Here is a 23,704-nt window from a genome sequence, read left to right as displayed (position 1 = left end):
CACCGTCACTCTCTAGGGGCACTACTTCTATTTGCCCATCATTAAGGAGCACCTTGGTGCCCTCTCTCGTACCGCACTGGTGGGCAAAGTTACCAAACCCCTGACACCTAAAACACCTAGTTGCTCCACTCTCACGTGAGCTAGACCCGATAACTTCTTTACCCTTATCATCCTTGGGCCTAGGCTGAAAATTACTGTAAGGTTTGCTTTGGTACCCAGTGTTAGGCTTAGCCCCAAAAGGGTTGGCCTTAGCGCTAGAATTGTGAAACTCAAACTGCCTTCCCACATATGTTTTAAGGTATTGCTCAACCTCCAATACTACTTGATAAAACTGTTCAATAGTGCCTATGTCTTTAGCGAGTAATTCTCTCCTAATGTCAAAATGGAGGCTCGTTTTAAATCGAGCAAGGGTGAGTACGGGATCCTTATCAACTTCACACCTGGTCAAGTACTCTTCGAACTTCTCAATGTATTCTGCCACACTCATGGAACCTTGTCGAAGAGACTGTCATTCCTCAATCAACCGTAAACGATAAAAGAAAGGGAGGTACTTATTCTTAAGTGTTTCTTTCATTTCTCTCCAATGGACTATTGGGAGCTCTCTCGCTCTCTTTCGCTCTACAGTAGCCCAAAACCTCTTTGTTTGGCCCACAAGCTTCATCTTGGCGAATCGGACTCGACGAGCATCCGACATGTCATACCACTCAAAATAGTGGTCCATATCCGCCAGCCAATCTAAAAAGGCTTTAGGGTCCAAGTGGCCATCAAACATAAGGGCATCTACTCTAACTCTCTTGAGGAGTTGCGCATCTTGGTCATATTGATCATGATGTCTCTTGCGGTGTGGGTGCACGGGTGCGCGCCTATGACCAATTCCTTGGCCACCTTCATTCCTTGGTCTAACCTCCTGATCACCTACCTGAGATTGGGCATCTTCCCTAATGGTGAGGTTTGCCTTGGCGGAGGCCTCTAGTTGAGTAACGCGCACATTAAACTGCGTTGGTCCATACGTTGTTCCAAGCGCTTACCCAAAGACTCAAACTATCAGATTAGGTTGTCCATTGATTCTTGCAATTGCTCCATGTTTAGCGTAGAGTGCAAACCAAAACCGCGACCAGTACATGTGGGCATACAACTACTTAAGGACCTTCTAATACAACTATATGCGCCTAGATGGGACTAAATGCTCCTATAGGACTCTTTATTGGGGAAACAATATAATACTACTCAATTTCCAGCAACGTATCTACTCAAAGAATCTGTCAACAGAAAATCCAGCAAAGGGATATGGGGATTTTCTGATAGCAGAAAATTCAGCAACTAATATCAGGAATTATGGACCTCTAAACAGATCTATATGATGATACTTGATGCATAATGGACACAAATAAACTAAACCCTAAACATGTGATGCATTCCCCTATAAAAACCTTGTGCTCTGATACCAAATTTGATGCAGGACATGAAAATTTAAAGATGCTATGCAAGATTCCAGGCTTTAGATCATACTAGTTCAGAAACAATCACACAAATTTCACATCTCATATAAAGTCAAGCACTCAATCAAGGGGAATCGATGCGGATCCAGGCCAACACATGCTAGGGCTGGATCAATAAAAGTTATAGACCAAACACTACTCAAAGGAGAGTAAATTCATCCACACATGCACAAAAATATTTTCCTAATCTAAGGGATTCACATATTTCAATTCAGGGAACCCTCAGGTTGAAGAAAGGTACGTGAAAATTGGGATTTAAGACAATCTAGGATTAGGGTTAGGGTTAGGGAAATCAAGTAAGAGAGTGAAAGAGAGGAAAGAGTGAACCTGATGCCAGCCCGCACGTGGACAGCAGGCCGGGCCTGACGCATGTGAGCTGGTGGCTGTCCGCACGTGCGTGGGGTCCACGAAGCCAGAAAACCCCTCCTTGGGTCTAGTCGGCCAGGGCTGGGCTACAAACCCCCCAAGTTTCGGCCCGATCCGACGTACGGTCCGTGCGTGATGCTCCGCCGAAGTTTCAGCCCTCCTGCAGAGCTAGATTCCAAAAATCTGCTTTAGAGAAGGAATGGCTGCAAAATAACAATGGATTTGGAGGTGGAATGACTGTATGAGGAGAGGAATATGTATGGTAGAAGGTAGGGGCAAATCAGGATGGGCGTGGCTTCGAACCACGATAGTTAGCACTTCGAAAAATGGAGGGTTTCGCACCAAATTAGGCTTTTACAACTCAGAAAGGAGCAAGAAAACACAGAAATTTTATTCAATCTTCCATGAGAAAAAGACTACAAGGGGTGTCTATTTATAATAAAATCTTATACCCCAAAACTCGCGCCATGTGTGCAACCTATTACTTAGAGATGAAGTAACCACAAATAACAACTAATCAAAGTAATCTTAACCGTCCATGATGTTCCTAATAACAAAATTAACCAAAACTCAAAGTACTAGATCGTTTAGAATAGTGGGCCACGATCATGAGAACCCATGGTGGGATTCACATGACGATCGGGTCCACTCCAAGGGACCAAAACGTAGTCCTATAACTAGATGTCGTCATCGATCGAGTTCGATGATGGGGCCCTCCTTGCGTACGTGCGTAGGGGCGTGAGTGTGCATGTGATGTCCCCATCAAAATGATAAAATCATAGGTCGGTGAAGTCGTAGGCCACACTGAAATTGACGGGGGGGAATTTCTTAACCCAAACGACTCCTATATTAGAATAAAGAATGAATAAAATAAAGGTTTGAATAGTTGAACTAGATCATTTCAAACCATTTCTTTTCCATAACAAGATTTTAGTGACCAAACCTATTCCATAAGTGGGTCCAGTCGTAATCACATGTCATCCACATTGTAGAAAGTTACACTAACTCCCAAATACTCTTTCTTGTTACTCCCCAATCAATGATCACAACTCCCGCTATAGATGCCACTTAATCTATAAAACCCTTTCTTTCTTTACTTTAAAATTTCCATATCATGACATAAGGAAGAATTCTCCAGTAGAATACACCCCTTATTATGATAAGGTCCCCTAGCCACCCTTAATCCAGAAGACCCTACTCACAAGATAAGGATTAAAAAGAAGCAATGCTCCTAAGAAACACTGAGCACTGGACAAACACATCATCAATTGCCTCTCCCACCTCTCTTCCTACACGTTAGGCATATGCATTCGGAAGCCAAACCATCTGATTCTTGGTCTGATCATCGGCCTCTGTCCACATAAGCCATCCAACAAAGGGTGTTCCAATCTTAGAGAAAGGGAATAACCCCATACCATTGCAAAAGGTGACGATCTACCCCTAATGTAGAAAGGCAAAACTATTTGCATGAATGGAGTGTCTATTTCAAACTGTCAACAATGTGTAAAAACCGAGAAAGCGGAAGGAGTACAAGAACGAAGCATGAATCCAAAAAAGGGAGTGGCGCCTTGATAGGAAGGTCATGCAATCCTTCTAAATTCCTTGAGCATTAGGTTCATTATCCGAACAATGACTAGCACTACATCCTTACTTTCTATGCGTGTATAGAGATGATGATAAACTAGCCACCCCCAGCACCCCCAAGCCATCGTAGGAGGCACATGATCCATGAAGGCCCAACAAAGCGGTCATAAGCTTTCTGCATATCAATCCCTAGTTCTCGTTCCCTTTTTTCACATATAGTCGCTATCGAAACTCATCTTGCTGAAATTAGAGGATCTTAGAAGGGAAATGAAGAAGTCCAAAACTCCTTTCAATATAGAGAAGAGCACCTTCACTAGAATTTTGTATAGTTTACTCACAGAACTTATTGGTGTTCCCTTTTCTAGAATAAATCCTGACAATGGTAGCAATTTCATCGCTGCATTTACTGATACAACCCCTTCAAAAGAGCATATCTATGCATTATGTAAATATGCATCCATGTAGGGTTGATTTAAACTATTTTAATGACCAGAAGCAACATTTCTAATACTATGATGAAATCACATTTTATAAGCATTCTGAATTTTAGAGTACCTTATTTGCATATGCATGCACCCATGGATGCTTGCTGACAATAGCATAAATGTTATGTAGCTTCAATTCTCTCCACAGAAAAATGTGTGTGATTCTTGTAACAATATATGTATATATGTGTGTGTGTGTGTGTGTAAGGAAACAATATTATGAGGTTGAGCTTTGTGGGCCCCATTGTGATGTGTGACCCATTGTGATGTGTGATGGACATCCACACCCTTCCATGGTGAGCCATGGGGCTAAAAATCAGGCCAGTCCATGACTTGGGTGGGCTACACCACAGACAACAGTTGAGAGTGGATACCACCCATTGAAACCTTCCTGATTGCATATAGGGCCCATTAAGATGTGGTTTAGACATCCAGCCCATCCATTGTGTGGCCCCCACTTGGATGAGGGTCACACCAAATTTCAGGATATTCTAAAACTCAGGTGGGCCCTAAATGCGTACATGGAATGAGGACCATTACTGTGGGGCCGCAGATCTTGACCTCATGGGAGTTGTGTGTGTGTGTGTGGGGCCACAGTTGGAAAAAAAAAAAAAAAAACTAATTCAGGAAAACGGTTGAAACATACCGCTGCAAGCCGCTCCTTGTGGATATCATTCATGAACTGCAGAGCTCCCAAGGCAAGCAACCAACGATGAGTATTCAGAAATAGCATTTTACTCTATGATGAAGAACAACAGGTTTACAGAACAAAATTGTCCTTTCATGAGTAAGCTGATGTTCCCTTATACTACCTCTGGGAAAGATACAGGAATGCTGCTACGCCCGCACATGACAACCTGGCACATGGGGTGGACATCAGAGCGCTGCATCAGATGGGCCCTACTGGGCACAAAGCACAGCTCCAAACTCAGGCTGGTCGACTCATCAGCCAGGCCACATGCATACATGGAATGAGGACCATTAGCATTTTCTTTTTGCAAACGATCCACTGTTTTCGTACATGTGCAGTCCACTTTATGAGTTTTGACTTTTGGGACAATCTACAGAGCATAGATATGCAGCTCCAATGCCAACCACGTATGCAAACCTGAGGCAGCATGTAGAGGGGTGTAGCGAAGCCCATGACACCAGAAGAGATTCTTACCGGCTTCTTGCAGCTTTTAATCTCATCTCCACTAAAACCAGGTAGTGTCATATTCCAGTTTCTCTCTGTGCAGAAATAAAGAAAAACAGAATCATATGCCAGTGGCATGTTTGCAAGCGCAACTGAAATGAATTGCAACTCACATAAAACCAGATGGTAGATGATTAGAAAATCTAACCTAAATGTAATAGAATGTCCTTCGCTTCCAAAGTGGTTGATTTGCGGTGCTTGGCCAAAGAACAAGCCACTGTTGTTATCTGTTCAACAGAAGATAGGATTAGAATTAAAAGGGCATCAGTTGCTTGTACTGTCAAATGCATATGGGGACTGCCAAACCAACAAGGTGGGCTTGGCATTTGGAGAAGAGTAGAAAATGAAATCCACATTAATCAGGCTTCCATTTTCTGACTTCCCCAAAATCACAAGTGAGATTTGTGCACTAAGTTCCTGAACATATCTCACTTCCAATTTGGCATTGCCTACCCTATTGGCCTTGGAAACCAGTAACTTCATTGGCACAAATGCTTTAAAGAAACAGAAAGCAATATCATTATTGAACTAGCATAGTGGCACATGTCATCCAGTAGGCAAAATTGGTACGATAATCAGAAACAGCACAAATGACTAGTAAACACGAACAGATCTCATGAAAATTTAATCAACCCTAAAGCATCATGTCTAGCATGGCAATGTATATTCTATGCAGATTTATTGTGTGATTAGTTAATTTTTTTCCACAATCAAAACTTCATTTGAGTAAAGAAGGAAATACAATTGAAAAACCAAACTATTTCCTGTGGCATTGACTTCGCTATAGGTGTGGACAATCTAAAAGCAACTACAAACTGTAATCATGTCAAAGGACCTTCCTGAATGGCCTCAGCTGTACTCTGCATGTGTATGTGTAAATGCCTCTCTTCACCCATTTTCTTTCGCTTCCTTCTTTCTTTAGCTTTTCAAATTAAGATAACCAAATTTTCATCAACTTCCCATGGTTTTTATGGTAGTTTCACTTATGCCTTTTCTATTTCTTTTTTCTATAATATTTTAATATCTATTACCATGGTTTGCAAATTGGCTTAGCGTATCAAATTGTTCACGACTCATGCGGATCTTATCACCCTGTATCGGCTTGTACGGGGCTGTATGGAGCCAATACAGCCATATCGTTCACAGATAAGACCAGTACATATAACGTCAAAACTTGGTGTATACCCCCTATAGGATGCTAAATGCACACCCATTAACATATGCAAGTTCCCATTGGGGACACCTGGCAGCTTTGTACACAATCCAGGTAGCTTGTCGAGTAGACCCACCATGAAGAAGCCATGGACCAAAAAAGAAGACCCATAATAGTATTCTTCCTCGAATCAAATAGGATATTCCAATTGGCCTAATATTTGGGCCATGGCCCATCCCAGTAAGCATGCCGAACAAGTGATCTGAATCTTGTACATATCTGCCACATTCCCATGGGACTTGGCATCTAATAGAATATGTGATAATTGACAAGCCATGTGCAATTAGTGTTCCTTTATCATCTAAAGTTGCATCCCTTTCACATATCAGAACAATCTTTGTTGTATTTTGTTGCTTTAACTAGTGTTGTCTGTTTCCACTGTTTCCTCTTTTATTTCTGGAGATTGTTTTTTTTAAGATTTTTTCCCAATCCCAAGACAAATATCATAACGAACAAAAATATAAGGGCCTGTTTGGTAGATGCCTGAAATGAGTTAATTGCATTTTAGTTAATCATAATTATTTACTAGAGATCATGATCCTGATACACAATTCCACTTAGTTAATCATAGGGATTTTTACCAAAATGGCTCCAAGGTATGGTTGTTTCAAAAGAATAGACTCCCTATTCATTTCCTTTTTTTTAAAAAGCCTCTGACAACTTTTTAGATTTTCAATGGACCAAAATGCCCTTGCTTTTGAGAGTTGTGCCCATACTTAGATTTGTCATGTGCGGTCGCATATGCAAATATGCGATCACATATCATGGCTTATACGATCAATGCATATATGAGATCGCATATATTGCAAATGCAAGAATATGTGATCGCATATGCGATGTATGCAATCGCATATTCGCCTAATGGTAAAAAATCTGACCATTGGGAACTTTTTTCTTCTTTTTTTTTTTTTTTTCTTTTTTTGCAAAATCCGGACTTTTGGCCTATAAAAAGGCTTTCAAGTCCCCTCTATATGCAAGTTTCATTCACTCAAACTCTCATCTACTCTCATACTTTCAAATCTTTCATTCTCTCTTACATTCTCCATATTTCAACTCTCAAGTTCCAAGTCTCCAAGGCCCAAGCTCCAAATTCTTTCAAGCTTCAATCAAGAACCAAGATTTAAGATAGAAGAAGCAAGAAGACATCGAATTCAAAGTCTCACATCACATGATTCTACATTCTCTCATTTCATTTTCTTCACTCTCTCATTTCATTTTCTACATTCACTTACTAAATACTATTAGTTATTAGTACAATTTAGTAATTTACATTCTCTCATTCCATTTCTTACTAATTACTATTAGTTATTAGTGCAATTTAGTAATTTAAATTCTCCCATTTCATTTCATTTTCTATTTTTAAGTTTCTAAATACATTCTCTCATTTCATTTTCTAGTTCTACAGTTATCTATTCTCATTCATTTCATTTCCTACATTCTCTTATTAGTTACATACTTACATTCTCTCATTTAATTTTTCTAGTTTTAACTTTTAACTTTGTAGAACTAGATACATTCTCTCATTTCATTTTCTAGTTCTACATCTATCTCATATTCTCATTCATTTCATTTTCTAGTTCTACATCTAGTTTCTCATTTCTACAATCTACAATCTACATTCATTCATTCTCATTTCTTCAATCTACGGCAATGATGATGGTGGTGGTGGTGATCAAATGCCACAATAGCAAATAGATCAATATATATATTGTAGCATTTACCATTTAGTATTATTTTGTTAGTGACTTAGTATATGACTTATTGACTTATAAATTATATTTCTATTTTCTACAATCAATAATAAATAAATATCTTCTTCATTTTCTTTACTTACTAAGTGTTAATTGATATTTTTTAACTATATTGTCGAATGTTGATGACTTAATGTTTAACTCATAATTTAATTGATTTTATTTCACTCAAATGTATTTTAAACATATAAAATTAGCTATCTATTAACTTAGGAAAGTTCCCCCTACTTTCTTATATATTTTTTTCTTTTCTTTTTCTTATTTTCCCCTATTTTTCTGTTTTTTTTTTTTCAAAAATAAACAAATTTATATGCGACTGCATGTGCGATTGTGCGATCGCATATGTGATATGACAACATTGCCCCTAGTTACTTTGCTTATGGGAAAAGCTTCCAAGCTCCACTCCTAATGCATGAGGTCATCATAATGTGATGATTGGGCCCACTTAAAGGTAGATCTAATCTGTTCATCCTCTTCATGACCCATTATTTCAGTGACAATACACTAACTTCAGCTTGATACAAGATCTTTGTCACCCAAACGAACGATAACGGTGGTCGTTCACTCTCAGTTGTTTCCTTATGATGTGGTTCACTTGATCTGCAAATGTGGCTCATTTATTGGCCCATGGCCATTTATGAAATGCAGACTTCAATGGTTGGAGTGGATTCAACACACACCCGATGGTGGGCCCCATAGACTCCGTCCATGTGGTGTTAAGGGTTAGGGTCGCGGTTGTCATGTGTTAAGGGTTGTGGGGTCCACTGTCGGGTATGTGTTGAATCCACTCCGCTCATTGGATTTAAAATTTAATTTAACGCCATGGGCCGAAGAATGAGTTACATCCACAGATAAGGAGGACCCCACTACAAGGAAATAGTCAAGAGTCAACGGCTACCATTATCAATCGTTGTGGGCCACAGAGAGCTCATATACGGCTGAAATTAATGTCTTCTAGCTGAAATGGTGGGCCATGAAGAGAATGAACGGATTGGATCTCCTTTCAAGTGGGCCCAATCACCACGTGATGGCCACATGATGCATTGGTAGTGGAGCTACGAGCACAACTCATAAAGGCAAGGGCATTTTGGTTCTATGAAAACTAAAAAGTTGTCAGGAGGCCAAATAAAAAAAGAAATGAAAATGAAGACTATTCTCTTGGAACGGCCATACCCTAGGGCCATTTTGGTAAAACTCCCTTAATCATAATTATGTATTAGAGGTCATGATCTCTAATACATAATAACGATTAGCTAAAATGAGATGAACCCATTTTCAGGCTTTACAAAATGGGCATGGCCGTGTGAAACAGAAAACAACAAATTGAAAACAATGGAGAAAACTATGCGGCTTTCAATGAGAAAAATAGTATAGTAAGCAGTTCCCTAACTAATAAAGTTTTCCAGTCATGAAGTATATTTCCTGTGTGGTGGCGTAGATGTGAAGGCTTGGCACTGTCTGGATGTACCCCACAATGTGGATGGCAAGGACGTACAGATTTGACAATGCACGTTTCGGGTGACACCACTGTTTGTGTCAGTTACCCAAATGCAAATGGTCGAAAGCTGCCTGCTTTCCCACCAGCATTTTGAGCCTCAATTTAGAATTTCCAGATGGAAGACATATGCCTCCATACAAATATGAGTTGTCAATGAGTCAGGTCCTCATATACCTACACAGACCCACCTAAGAAGGTCAGGCTCGGGTCTTGATCCCATATGTGAGGCCTGCACCTAGATCCAGCAGGTTTGGGTACCATTCGGATCCTAGATCTTTGGCTTCGGGATGGATTCAATTGCTAGAAATATTAATCTAATACTAATATACTTTTTTTAATGGCAACAAGAATTTTATCAAAAACAAACGAAAAGGAAAACAAGGTACAAAGGGGGATAGGCAAGAGGGATGACGAGGGATCAGTCCGCTCCACCCACGGAACAAAAACAATTCATATATACCCAAATGTCTTCCAATTTACAGCCCTTTAACTGTGGGTTTCCCAAAGCCCACATAATCACCCTCCATTTAGACCTTGGGAATACTACTACAATGCTCTCCGATCTGTTATTAAATATTCTATCATTCTGCTCTTTCCAAAGTGACCACCAACCGAAGAGGAAGCATAGGCACCATAGGATTTTATTTCTCTTTCCTTGGACCCCCGCAAAAAAAAAAAAAAAAAAATCTCCATGGTAATACTACAGCCAAAAACATAATATTACTAATAATCAAATACCAGACCCAACCTATTAAAACCAGAACCCGACCCAACCCAGCCTAATTTTAAGCTGGGTCCAAATCTGGGTACCCATTGCCCTAGGTGATGGACAGGCTTTCCAATTCAGATTTTGCAAGACACCCAAACATCCCTCGAGGAGGATGATTTCATCAATTCATGAATCCATCAGCAAGAGAAAAGAAAGAATTCAACACTAGAACAATAGAGAATTGTGAAGTCTGTAGAACTCACAGATTCGACGAAATCCTCAGCAATCTCCACAAGAACATCTTCAACTTCAGGATCTAACTTCTCAGATGGATCGATCTATGCAAGAAGCAAGTTCACTATGTTAAAACAAATGTGTAAACCTTCAATCATCTACAATCTGCAAAACATCACAAGATAACTGATTCTTGCAAAGAAAAAGCAAAGTGCCAAGATGATGCTTCTGAACTCCATATATGAAGATCAAAGGCCATTTAGACGTCATTTATAAAGATCTTGTACACCTAGGTTTCATTTTCTAAAAGCGATTGTGCTTGTTTAATCTTTGTTCTCTATTTTCAAGGAGAGCATAAACAGACATACAATGGAGTTCTACCAACTCCAAATGCACCACCACACTCAAAGATACCTTGTTACATCCAACCCATGCATCAGGTGGATGCCACTGTAGATAACCTATCCCAAAAATAGGGGTCATCCACTCATCAGCATAGTTGTCAAAATCCTATGTTAACGATTTACTAAGAGTTAGGTCAAATCTTAGGCTAAACAATTTGAATCTCTTTTTAGATGTATCCTACTATTTGAATCCTACAATTTACAATTCAAATCCCATTTTACAGTTCAAATTATTGTTCTCTTTTAAAAAAAATAAAAAATAAAAAATTTATTTGGCTTCCATCTTAATATTGTTAAATTGGTGGTGGCTTTAAGAATATTTTAAAATCGGTCAATTCTTTATTTTTATTCTTTATAAAAGATTAAATGATGGATCATCTCTTTAACAATGATGTGTGGAGTTGTATCTTATGATTCCTTACCTCTTAACTGGTCGAGACACCAAATTGATCTACGATTTATCTTGAATGTTTGTATGAATGGTTGCAGTCATGTTGTCATCCATCCATATCTTTTCATCCCCAATATGTAAATGGAGTTTACTTCAACTTGAAGACCGAGACTCTTTTCTGTCACGTATCTTGAATTAATACAATGATAATATCACCCTTTAATTTGCAGTCAAGTTTTTCAACTTAAAGCTCAGGTAATGGCTTTGACTAGACCTTTGAAGTAATACAATGACCACATGTGTAGTTATATATTCTACAATTATCTAAAAAGCCTAATGTAGAATGATAAAACAATAAATATTCGGTCAATATTTTAAAGATTTTGTGAATATAATTTCAGACCTTTTCTATATTGCATAAAAGATTACAAAAATCCTACAATTTTAAGATTTGCAAGCAATTTCAATCCTCTTATGATTTGCGATCACATTTGAGGTTCTAGACATTGTTTGTCAAGCAAAATATGCATGTACATTGGATCATCTGTTCAAGTTGTCGGTATCGCTACATGTTTTGCTGGTTGGAGATAAAGATATAATATCGTTGATAACCGGAAATGCGGGGAAAAGGGGGAAAACATGGGGAAAATGATGGAATTTTTCAGTGAAACTTCAGTACATGCCTAAATGTATATATTTGCATATTTACGAATAAAAAAATTGCAATAGGAATGCATCACATAATAAGTTTTCATTTAATTGGGCCAAAAAAAAAAAACATGGGTTACCATAAGAAACCACTCCAATAGTAACCAAAATGAATTTATATAATACAAATGCAGCTAGCATACAATAATTATGTGGACCACCAGAAGAATCTAGAAGTTTTGAAGTAGTTTTGACTAGTTTCTTTTAGTTTGGTCCATCTTATGATTGTATGGTCCTGATTTTTCATAAATCCAATCATCATGGCGGGGTTCACTTGATAAGTAAATAGTGCACTCAGGCTATAAAAAATACAATCACCTGTAAATCTCTGATTCAAGTGGGGGCTCACAAAATGGTTGGGCCTACATGATTATGAGATGTCCTAATTTCATGACAGGATGATCCTTTCTAACAAATTGCATCCATGAAAACGCCTAGGTGGGGCCATGTGCAACCGTTGTAAAAATAAGCTTATTCTACAAATTTTGTGGAGGATTCTTCAGTAATTTGAGCACTTAGAAATAGCATACTTGACACATATTAACTCAAATTAAACATTGTTTGAGAAAGATCCTAACCTCTAACTCGCAGCACTTGTTTTTAAAAAATAAGCCAGTTTGATCTTTTTCATATTAACCTTTCATTCACTATCCAATAACGTAACAGTTAGATAACTACATAAAAGTAGTTTTTTAATGGTGGATATTCAATGATCAATGTTTCTTGTGGTGTGGTAAACTGATGGGGACATCATGCGCACGCGCACGCTCCCCACCCTACGCACGTACTCAAGGAAGAGGAAGCCCCCACTATCGATCTGGATCAACAACGACATCTATGGAGGACCTCTTTAGTTAGGGGGCCATGCTATAGAGCATTGGAGTGGACCCGATCATCATAGGGATTCCACCATTGGATCTCATGATCGTGGCCCACTACCCTAGATGATCTAGAATTTTGAATTTTGGTTATTATCGTTATTAGAAACATCATGAACGGTTTTGATTACGTTGATTATTTGTTCTTTTTATTACTTCGTCTCTAAGTAATAGGTACGCACATGGCGCGGCTTTTGGGGTATAGGGTTTTCTTATAAATAGGCAATCCCTTGTAGGTTTTTTCATTGAAGTTTATGAATAAAATTCTGCATTTTTTCTTCTCTATTCCTCTAAGTTGAAGAAGCTAATTGGGTGTGATACCCTCCCTTCCTCAAAGGGCTAACTACCGTAGTGCGAAGCCACAACCATCCCAAATCGTCCCAACCTCCTACACTCCATATCCATCATCTCCCACAGCCATCCCATCTTCAAATCCACCACTTTTTTGTACTCAAGTTCTCATCTACAGCAGATTTTCAGATTCTGGCCCTTCAGGGGGGCTGAAACTTCGGCGGAGCACTACACACACACACCGGATAGCGGATCAACATGAATCTTAGCGTGAGGGTGGACCTCCCCTGGCCGACCAACTCCTAGCTGGCCGTTTCCAGTTTCGTGGGCCCCACACACATGCGGACAAGAACCCACGCACGCGCGTCTGGGCCGAGCTGCTGTCCACACGTGTGGACTATCTCAGGTTATTCTCTTCGCTATTTCACTCCTCTCTCGCCTTAAATCTCTAACCCTAACCTTAGATAATCTCAAATTCCAAGTTTTCCAACTTTTGCAAACCCTGGACTTTCCCCGAATTGAAACATGGTGAATCTCTTGAATTGGGGAACAATCCTTTGCAAGAGTGGATGAATCTTACACTCCTTTGGGCATTGTTTAGTTTATAATTTTATTTTCCTGCCCTAACCATGTATAGGCTTGGACCCCCGTAGATTCCCCTTATTGAATGTTTGATCGTATGTGGGATGTGGAATTTTGTGATTGTTTAAAATTGGTATGATCTAAAGCTTGAAATCTTGCATGTCATATTTAATTTCATGTCCTGCATCAAATTTGGTATCAGACCCAAGGTTTTTTTTTCATAGGAGAATGCATTGCATGTTTAGGGTTTAGTCTATTCATGTCTATTTTGCAACAAGTCTCATCATATAGGGCTGTTTAGGACCCATCATTCACAACATGGACTACTGAATTTTCTGTTGTCAGAAATTCCCCATTTTTCATGACTGAATTTTCTGTTAACAAACTATTTGGGCAGTTATGTTGCTGGAATTTTAGTAGCGTTGTGTAGTTTCCCTCATATAAAGTCTTATATGATCATTTAGTCTCATTTAGACGCATATAGTTGCATTAGAGGATATTTGAGTTGAGTGAGTAGTTGTATGCCCACACGTACTGGTTGTGGTTTTGCTTGCACCCTACACTAAACATAGAGCAATTGCAAGAGTCCATGAACAATATAACCCGGCAGTTTGAGTCTTTGGGTAGGCGCTTGGAACAATGTATTGACCAACACTTTGAACAGCTTAACGTGCGCGTTACCCAACTAGAGACCTCCGCCCGGGCAAACCCTGCCATTGAGGAAGATGCCCAATCTTAGGCAGGTGGTCAAGAAGATAGACAAAGGAATGGAGGTGGCCAAGGAATTGGTCATGGGCGCACACCCATACACCCACCCCGCGAGGGGCATTATAATCACTGACTCAGATGCGCGACTCCTCCAGGGAGTTAAAGTAGAGGCCCCTATGTTTGATGGCCACATGAACCCTAAAGCTTTTCTAGATTAGTTGGCGGATATGGACCACTATTTTGAGTGATGCAACATGTCGGATGCTCGTCAAGTCAGATTTGCCAAGATGAAGCTTGTGAGCAAGCAAAGAGGTTTTGGGCTACTGTGGAGCGAAAGAAAGAAAGGTCGAGGGAGCCCCCAATAGTCCACTGGGGAGAAATGAAAGAAACTCTTAAGGAAAAATACCTCCCTTTATCCAATCACTTGAGGTTGGTTGAAGAATGGCAGTCTCTTCGACAAGATTCCATGAGTATGGCTGAATACATTGATAAGTTCGAAGAGTACTTCACCCAGTGTGAAGTTAATGAGGATCCCGTACTCACTCTTGCTCGATTTAAGACGGGCCTCCGTTCTGACATTAGGAGAGAGTTGCTCGCCAAAGACATAAACACTCTTGAACAGATGTATCAACTAGTGTTGGAGGTCGAGCAATACATCAAAACACCTGTGGAAAGGCGGTTTGAGCCTCGCGATTCTGGCGCTAAGGCCAACCCTTCTGGGGCTAAGCCTAGCACTGGATATCAATACAAGCCTTCCAGTAGTGTTCAATCTGGGCCCAAGGATGATAAGGGTAAAGGAGTTGTCGGGTCTAACTCGCACGAAAGTGATGCGACTAGGTGTTTTAGATGTCAGGAGTTTGGTAACTTTGCCCACCAGTGTGGCACGAGAGAGGGCATCAAGGTGTTTCTTATTGATGGCCAAGTAGAAGTAGTGCACCTAGAAAGTGACGGTGAGGAGGAAGAATATGAGCCAGCAGAAACCCCTAGTGATGAGGAAGAGTGCAATTGTGTGTCGCGCCTCTGCATAAGCAAAGAATACTAACGATTGGTGTCACAACACGACCGTCTATACTCACGCAAAATGTGGTAATAAGAGCTGCAAGATGATCGCGGATAGTGGTAGTTGTACCAACGTGGCATCAACTGGCACTGTGAGCCGTTTGGGCTTGAAGCTTGAAACCCATCCTTAACCTTATAGTGTCTTGGGTTGATGAAACTTCCAGTCCAGTCTCGCACCGTTGTCTTGTTCCTATTCAGTTTGGATAATATAAAGTCACGCTTTGGTGTGATGTTGTTCCCAGGAAGCCTATTGATCTTATCCCCATGTCCCTGTCTCATAGGTCATCAGAGTCTGCAGAGTCCTTTGCACATGACATTCATTCATCGCATCAAGAAATCAGGCGAAAGAACAATACTAGTAATGAACATTACAAAATTTCTGCAGACCAACATAAATGATTCAAGGAATTCAATGTAGGGGACTCTGTGATGATCCGCATCAGGCCAGAGCGGTACCCTCGGGGAGCCGTTCGTAAATTACACGCGCATAGCGTTGGACCATTCAAAATTATAAAACGAAACGGTCTCAATGCGTATGTGGTAGATCTTCCACCTCCCATGGGAATTAGTTCCACATTCAATGTGGAGGATCTATTTGCATTTTAGGGGACCACTGATACATTATCCAGCCTTACACTGAACCATCCTAATTCTCCAGACCTTTACCTTGATTCATGGCCTCTTCCCAACCCATCTTCTTAGCCTCTTCCTCCCATACCTACCCTTCCCACACCCAGAGAGGAGATAGAGGATACTCTGGACCATCGGATAGTATCGACATCGGACGGCGGATTTCAAAAGTTCCTGATCAAGTGGAAGTCACATCCAACTTCAGACAGTGTGTGGCTCACTCAGGAGCTTCAGAGACTTGATCCTGACATCTTGGAGCGGTTCAGGAGTTTTGTTTCGCTAGTGGGGAAATCTTTGCAGCCGGAGAGAGTTGATGGGGACATCATGCGCACGCGCACGGCCCCCACCCTACGCACGTACTCAAGGAGGAGGAATGCCCCACTATCGATCTGGATCGACGATGACATCAATGGATGACCTCTTAGTTAGGGGGGCCGTGCTATGAAGCATTGGAGTGGACCCGATCATCATAGAGATTCCACCATTGGATCTCATGATCGTGGCCCACTACCCTAGATGATCTAGGATTTTGAGTTTTGGTTATTATCGTTATTAGAAACATCATGAACAGTTTTGATTGCGTTGATTAGTTGTTATTTTTGTTACTTCGTCTTTAAGTAATAGTATGCGCACGTGGGGCAGCTTTTGAAGTATAGGGTTTTCTTATAAATAGGCAACCACTTGTAAATTTTTTTCATTGAAGTTTATGAATAAAATTCTGCGTTTTTTTCTCTATTCCTCCGAGTTAAAGAAGCTAATTAGGTGCAAAACTCTCCCTTCCTCGAAGGGCTAACTACCGTGGTTAGAACTGTACACGAGCAACACATACTCGGAAACTCGCTCAACTCGGCTTGGGAAAACTCGACTCAACTCACTTCGAGCCGAGCACAAGCTGATTTTTGGTGCTCGAAAAGAGTTCGAGGCGAGCACGAGCTTGACCCTGCTCGACTCGGCTCGACTCAAATAGTACTCAGAATCAACTCGACTCGACTCGGTACAGTGACCAAGGGTATATATACCCTTCTAATTTCCAAAAACAAAAAACCCTAAGGCTGCCTAACCCCATTGCCCGTTCAAAAAAAAAAAACCCTAACCCTGCCATCCCGCGGCCATACGGACCAATCTCCAGCCATCCCATCGACCATCCCCATCTGGACCAATCGCTCCGGCCATCCCAGTGCTCATTCCCCTCTCCCATCGGCCGTCCCAGACTCTCAGCCGCTCAATCGCCCTGTCTAGCTATCCCTCACCTGTCCGGCGACCTTTCTGGTGGCCACAACGATCGTCCGGCGGTCCCCCTTCTTCCCTCTCTCTTGGGCTCACATTGCCCTGTCCGGTGCCGGTCGTCCCTACCGCTCGTCCCTGCCCTACCCGGTGCCCCTGTCCGGTGCCACAGCTCGTCCCTGCTGCTCGTCCGTGCCCCTGTCCGGTGTCACAGCTCGTCCATGCCACCGATCATCCCTGCCCTCTCCGGTGCCGGTCGTCCCTGCCGCAGCTCACCCGGTAAGCACCTATCCAGACCATTCAAATTGTGGTTTGGTTGTGCATATTTGCATATCGGATTATCATATTATCATATTATTTCATGATCAGGTTATCAGATTATCATATTACTGGATTGGTGGGCCTTTTTTGGACAGTTATAAATTTTAAAAAATGCAATTTTACTATTTCAACAAACAAGGGTCTACAATCGGAGATAAGGGATTACGGGTTATTCAATCAACCTGATTTTGGGACTGTGACTTCAGTGGGTCCCACAATTTAGTTGGTTTAATTTGAATTAATATATGCCATGCCCCTAGTGGGGGTGGCTAACAGTGAAGTGTGAACTGATAGTGGGGTGTGCTAACAAGCTAACAAAAAATAAAATAAATCCCATCTAACAATGAAGTGTGGCTGTGATTTCAGTGGGTCCCACAAGCAACATTAGCTGTCTGAGTATCATATAAATCCCATCTTTATGCATGTATTTTATTCATGTCATGTAATATATACACCCTTCATATGTGATAATCAAAATACAATGGTATTTCTAGATATGTAATTATTGTATGATAATGGTGATAATTCCACTAAGGGCTTGACTGGGAACTTGTAATATAAGGTTAGGAAATGAAATTGGAGGTGAATGAATTGAGAGTGAATGGCTTGCATAGCATGTGTTTAGATTACCCAAACTATTTGATTAGATAATTTACTATTGACCTTCCTATTCAATTCCAAGCTCTCAACAACCCATTTGGTAGAAGAGGTAACACCTTTAGCCGTGCTCTGAGTAGTAGCTCCTTTGGAGCCGCTTTCACGTCGACCGAAGGGTCTTAGCGTGGAACTACCAGATCAGCCTGTCGAGTCTTAATTTAGCGCGGATATCTTTTATTTTTATAAATGTTTTTAATAGTTATTCTTTCAGCCTGCTCCTTTGTTTGCATAGATATTAATTATTTTTATTGTTCTAGTTGTAGTATAGAATAATCAGTTGCCTATTTAAGGATTTTTATGTTGCCAGACATAGATTCAGTGTGTTCTTGGATGCATAGAAATTCTCAAATTATCCCTTCTTGGACAGTTTAGGGTTAGATAGATTGTAATGTCTTCATTTATTCCAATTTAAATGCATATGCCTGTTCTAGTTTCGTCTCTCCTTTTTCTCTCTAGATATATTTCCTGTATTTATTTCCGTCATCAAATGTCCACACTTTGTGTTGATGATTGACATGGGAATCAAATACAGGATTAATATAGTCTGAAGAGATATGGGGAGATGCTGTCAGAATTTCGGCGTAGCATTTAAATTGGAAAATGAATGCATTATAATCTATCCAACCTTGAATGGGTGACTGATTTAAACAGTTAAGTAAGTGTGCCCGTCTAACGGTCTAGGTATAGTCGTATAATGTATCAAGAAGTTCTTGACAAGAACTTTATTTTATAGATGACTAGTCAAGACGAAAGCCCAAATACCTCCGAAATGGGCGCATCAGCCAAATCTCCTCTAATTGTAGAAGGAGAAGTCAACTGCAAGCAAAGGTAAAAAGAAGAGATCAGCAGTGTGGGATGACTTCGAAGAAGTCACAGTTAACAGTGTAGATAAAATAAAGTGTAATCATTGCAAGGGATTATACAGCAAGATTCCAGGAGGATCTATGACATATCTAAACAGACATTTAAAGACATGTCCCAAGAGACCAAGAATGCCTCCTCTCGGCCAACAGTTGCTGTCATTTACGAAGTCAGAAAGGGATGACTCACAAGGCGTAGTGTCCACTCATAAATTTGATAAAGAGAAGCTGAAAGAGTGGTATGCTAAATTAGTGATTCTCGAAGAAAAACCGTTCAGAATGATAGAAAGTAAAGGGTTTAGGGCTTTCTATCAATTCTTTAACCCTTGAGCCGAGAATGTCTCCCGCATCACAGTGCAGAGAGAGTGCATGAAGATGTACGCAAAGGAGAAGATGAAACTGAAAGAAGTTTTGGCTTCAGTGTCCAGAATAAGTTTGACGTCTAATTTATGGACGACGTCCAATCAAATAAAAGGATACATTTCATTAACCACTCACTATGTAGATAAGGATTGGAAACTCTGCATGAGAATTCTGAACTTCCGCAACCTTTCTCCTCTACATACCAGTTTACTTATTTCAGATTGCATATACAGTTGTCTACAAGACCAGGGCATTGAGAAGAAAATTTCAGCCATAACTTTAGACAATGCTTCAGCAAATGACAGTATCATTTCATGCTTACGTAACCAGTTCAAGGCTACAAGAAATTTATTTTTTAATGGAAAGATATTACGGGTCAGATGTTGTGCCCATATTCTAAATTTGATTGTACAAGAAGAGCTAAAAGAAATTGACCTAACTATAGAAAACATAAAAGAAAGTGTGAAATATATAAGGGGGGGTCGCCATCGAGACTGAGTGTATGGAATAACGTCATCCAATGTTTAAATGTGCCATCTAAATGTACCCAATGAGGTTTGGGCGAATGGTCTTCACCATAGGTTTGCTCCCTATAGGTGAGGGTTCGATTCCCCTCCTTGGCTTTACCCAATACACGTGGTTGTGGGTAATTGCGTGTATCCGCAGGGATTAGTCTCACTTCAAAAAAGAGGTGGGGACACCCTATGTCTACAAAAAAAAAAATGTGTCATCTAAAAAAACGTTGAAGTTGGATGTGTGTACACGTTGGAACTCGACGTTTGAAATGTTAGATACAGCAATAGAATTACAACTTGCATTTTCTAAATATGCGGCGCCTGACAAAACGTATTCTTAGTTGTCGAGCACAGATGATTGGGCCAAAGCAAAACAAGTTCACACCTTTCTCAAAGTTTTCTACAATTGCACGAATATTTTTTCCGAGAATCAATATCCAACTGCGAATCTGTTTCTTCCGTCTCTTTGGAAGATTAACGATGCTCTATAGAAAAATGTCAGTGCGGGTCCAAATTTCACACATCAAATGACAGTTGGTATGAAGACGAAGTTCGATAAATACTGGGACGAATGTAATCTATTGATGTCCTTAGCAGTTGTTCTTGATCCTCGTTGTAATATGGGGTTAGTTAAGTTTATTTTCATGAAAATTTATTCTACTGATAGAGCAGCAATAGAGACGTTCAAGGTTCGTCAAGCCCTTGAAGATTTGTACAATTTGTATACTACTACTTTGCCTGCAGCAGGTGTTGAAGAAAGTAGAGATACGAATGTTTCTGTACCTGATAATGATGATGTGCTAAATAAATACATATCATTCTTGGCACAAAAACAAATGGGAGTTAAGGCTAAGGAATCAGAGCTAGAAATGTACCTCAATGAGCCAATCATAGTGCGATCTGACTTTTATATGTTGGAATGGTGGAAGATGAGGGTTAATAAATCAAAATACCCTACATTATCTGCGATGGCACGGGACATTTTATCAATACAAATTTCAACAGTGGCATCAGAATCCGCATTCAACATAGGGAGCAGGGTTGTGAGCAAGTAACGAAGCTCACTTGCACCAAATACAATTGAAGTGTTGATTTGTACGGAAGATTGGTTACGCCCGATATGGGGAGGAGATGTGAATGATGATGATGAAGAAGAGATTGAGATTCATGACAAGTCTCCACCTGTAGATTTGTAATTATTTTCGGTTTTTCAATTCTATTTGGTTGAAACTTGAATGATCTGTAATATTATTCAACTTGAAACATGAAAGTGGTGGAATGTGGTTTGTAAGACTTTGATATTTATTTATTCACTACTGTTCATTTGCTTTTATTTTTGATACATTTATATTGCTTTTATTTTGTTCCTATATCAAGTTCAAATTATTTATCAATGATTCAATATTTTGATTTTTTTAATTAAAAATTGCATGTAGATATGTCGTCATCTGACTCATCAATAAACATTTGGGACTACGCTTCCCTAGTTGAATCACCACCAAGGTCTGGAAGAACAAAGATTAAGTATGGTTTGTGTGGTGCAAAGTTTGTGAACAAGACTAATCGGTTTTGGTTATACTTATCATGTTAAGGTGGTAATACAAAACCATGCCCTAATGCCCCTAAGGATGTACAAATTCTTTTTCAGGCCCTTTTAGATTCGAATAGAAAACCTTCCACTCCATCCAAACCTTCTAGTTCTGGATCTAGTACATGAATAACATCCACAAAAGATGTAAAGGAGGAAGCCAGATTAAAAGCTTTGAAGGAAGAACAATTCCAACTCGCTTTAAAATGCAATATGGAAGAAGTTTCTAGACTTCAGCGATATCCTCAAAGACAACACGATGTTGAAGCAGGATCGAGTACGATAAGTAAGAAGAAGAAGAGTAACAAATTCAAATTCCTCACCCGTCTCGGTGAATTTTATAAGGCATTGGGCACAACATACAATTCTTCACATAAAGAAAGTTTGAAAAATCTAGTTCAAAGTGTAAAAGAGCACGAAGGAAACATCTCTTCGCTTCTGATTCAAAGGAAGTGAACCAATATGTGTATGAAAAAATAGATAGTAGTTCGGATGGATCAGATGACAATACAGGAAGACACTCCTCTTATGGAGGTTATTAGTTGTAAATTGTCATTTTGAACAATATAAATATGTAATTATCGATGTTTATTAATCATAAATTATGCATTTTATATATTTTATTGCTTTGTTCAACTTCGAATTCCAATTGATCATCCAATTCAAATTCAAATGAATATCAATTTATAACTCGAACACGGCTCAAAGATCGAACTCAAAACTCGATACTCGGCCCAAAAACTCGAACTCGGCTTCAAAGCTCGAACTCGAAACTCGATACTCGGCTCGAAATCTTGAACTCAAAACAGGCTCGAAGACTCGAACTCAAACACGACTCGAAAACTCTAATCGAACTCGGCTCGAAATCTGCTCAAACTCAGCTCGAACTCGGCCGAGCCGAGCACAAGCTGCTGCTCCGAGCTCGAAGCCCGAGCCGAGCGGAGTACGAGCTAGGGCTCGAGCAGACCGAGCCGAGCACGAGCTGGGCAATACTCGGCTTGACTCAACTCGTGTACACCTCTAACCGTGGTGCGAAGCCACAACTATCCCAAATCGTCCCCACCTCCTATACTCCATATCCATCATCTCCCACGGCCATCCCATCTTCAAATCCACCAGTTTTTGTACCCAAGTTCTCATCTAGAGCAGATTTTCAGATTCTGGCCCTTCAGGGGGGGGGGGGCTGAATCTTCGGCGGAGCACTACTCACACACCAGATCGTAAATCGACGTGAAACTTGGCGTGAGGGTGGACTTCCCCTGGCCGACCAACCCCTAGCTGGTTGTTTCCAGCTTCGTGGGCCCCACACACGTGCGGACAAGAACCCACGCACGCCGTCTAGGCCGAGCTGTTGTCCACACGTGTGGACTATCTCAGGTTATTCTCTCTCCCCTATTTCACTCCTCTCTCGCCTTAAATACTTAACCCTAACCCTAGATAATCCCAAATTTCAAGTTTTCTAACTTTTGCAAACCCTAGACTTTTCCCGAATTGAAACATGGTGAATCTCTTGAATTGGAGAACAATCCTTTACAAGAGTGGATGAATCTTACACTCCTTTGGGCATTGTTTGGTTTGTAATTTTATTTTCTAGCCGTAAACGTGTGTAGGCTTGGACCTCCGTAGATTCCCCTTGTTGAATGTTTGATCGTATGTGGGACATGGAATTTTGTGATTGTTTAAAATTGGTATGATCTAATAATTGAAATCTTGCATGTCATATTTAATTTCATGTCCTGCATCATAAACTTGAGATCTGGTCCCAAACATTAAACAGATCCAAATCTTAGATAGACCAAACCATAGGAAACAATGGTGATTGAACACTCACCACTAAGAACTTCCTAAGGCCCACCGTAATGTTTATTTGCCATCCAACATGTTGATAAGGTCAACCAGACTTGGATGGGGGGAAAATACAAAGATCGGCTTGATGCAAAACTTGTGGCCCACAAAATGTTTTTAATGGTCATTCACCAATGTTTCCAGTG

At 40.3% G+C, this 23,704-nt stretch overlaps 1 protein-coding gene across 5 annotated transcripts in view; it reads right to left on the bottom strand.

Annotated features, from left to right (window-relative positions):
* The window catches only part of LOC131234939 (transcription initiation factor TFIID subunit 12), a 70,472-nt gene that overhangs the window by 8,634 nt on the left and 38,134 nt on the right, over positions 1 to 23,704 (bottom strand). For 4 of the 5 annotated variants that reach the window (XR_009165845.1, XM_058231944.1, XM_058231946.1 and 1 more), the window contains exons 4-7: positions 10,564 to 10,638; positions 5,278 to 5,356; positions 5,100 to 5,164; positions 4,581 to 4,616 (exon numbers count right to left, since the gene is read on the bottom strand). Coding sequence is in view for 4 of the 5 variants with exons in the window: in XM_058231944.1 (XP_058087927.1) it covers positions 4,581 to 4,616; positions 5,100 to 5,164; positions 5,278 to 5,356; positions 10,564 to 10,638 (255 nt within the window). In the remaining variant the exon portion in view is untranslated. The remainder of the gene's footprint in view (positions 1 to 4,580; positions 4,617 to 5,099; positions 5,165 to 5,277; positions 5,357 to 10,563; positions 10,639 to 23,704) is intronic. The other variant, XM_058231945.1, reaches the window with a different exon arrangement.

Source organism: Magnolia sinica, chromosome 19 (genome assembly GCF_029962835.1).
Source record: "Magnolia sinica isolate HGM2019 chromosome 19, MsV1, whole genome shotgun sequence".
Classification (NCBI taxonomy): Eukaryota; Viridiplantae; Streptophyta; class Magnoliopsida; order Magnoliales; family Magnoliaceae; genus Magnolia; species Magnolia sinica.
Note: the sequence above shows the minus strand (reverse complement) of the source record. Positions and strands in the feature narration are given on the sequence as shown.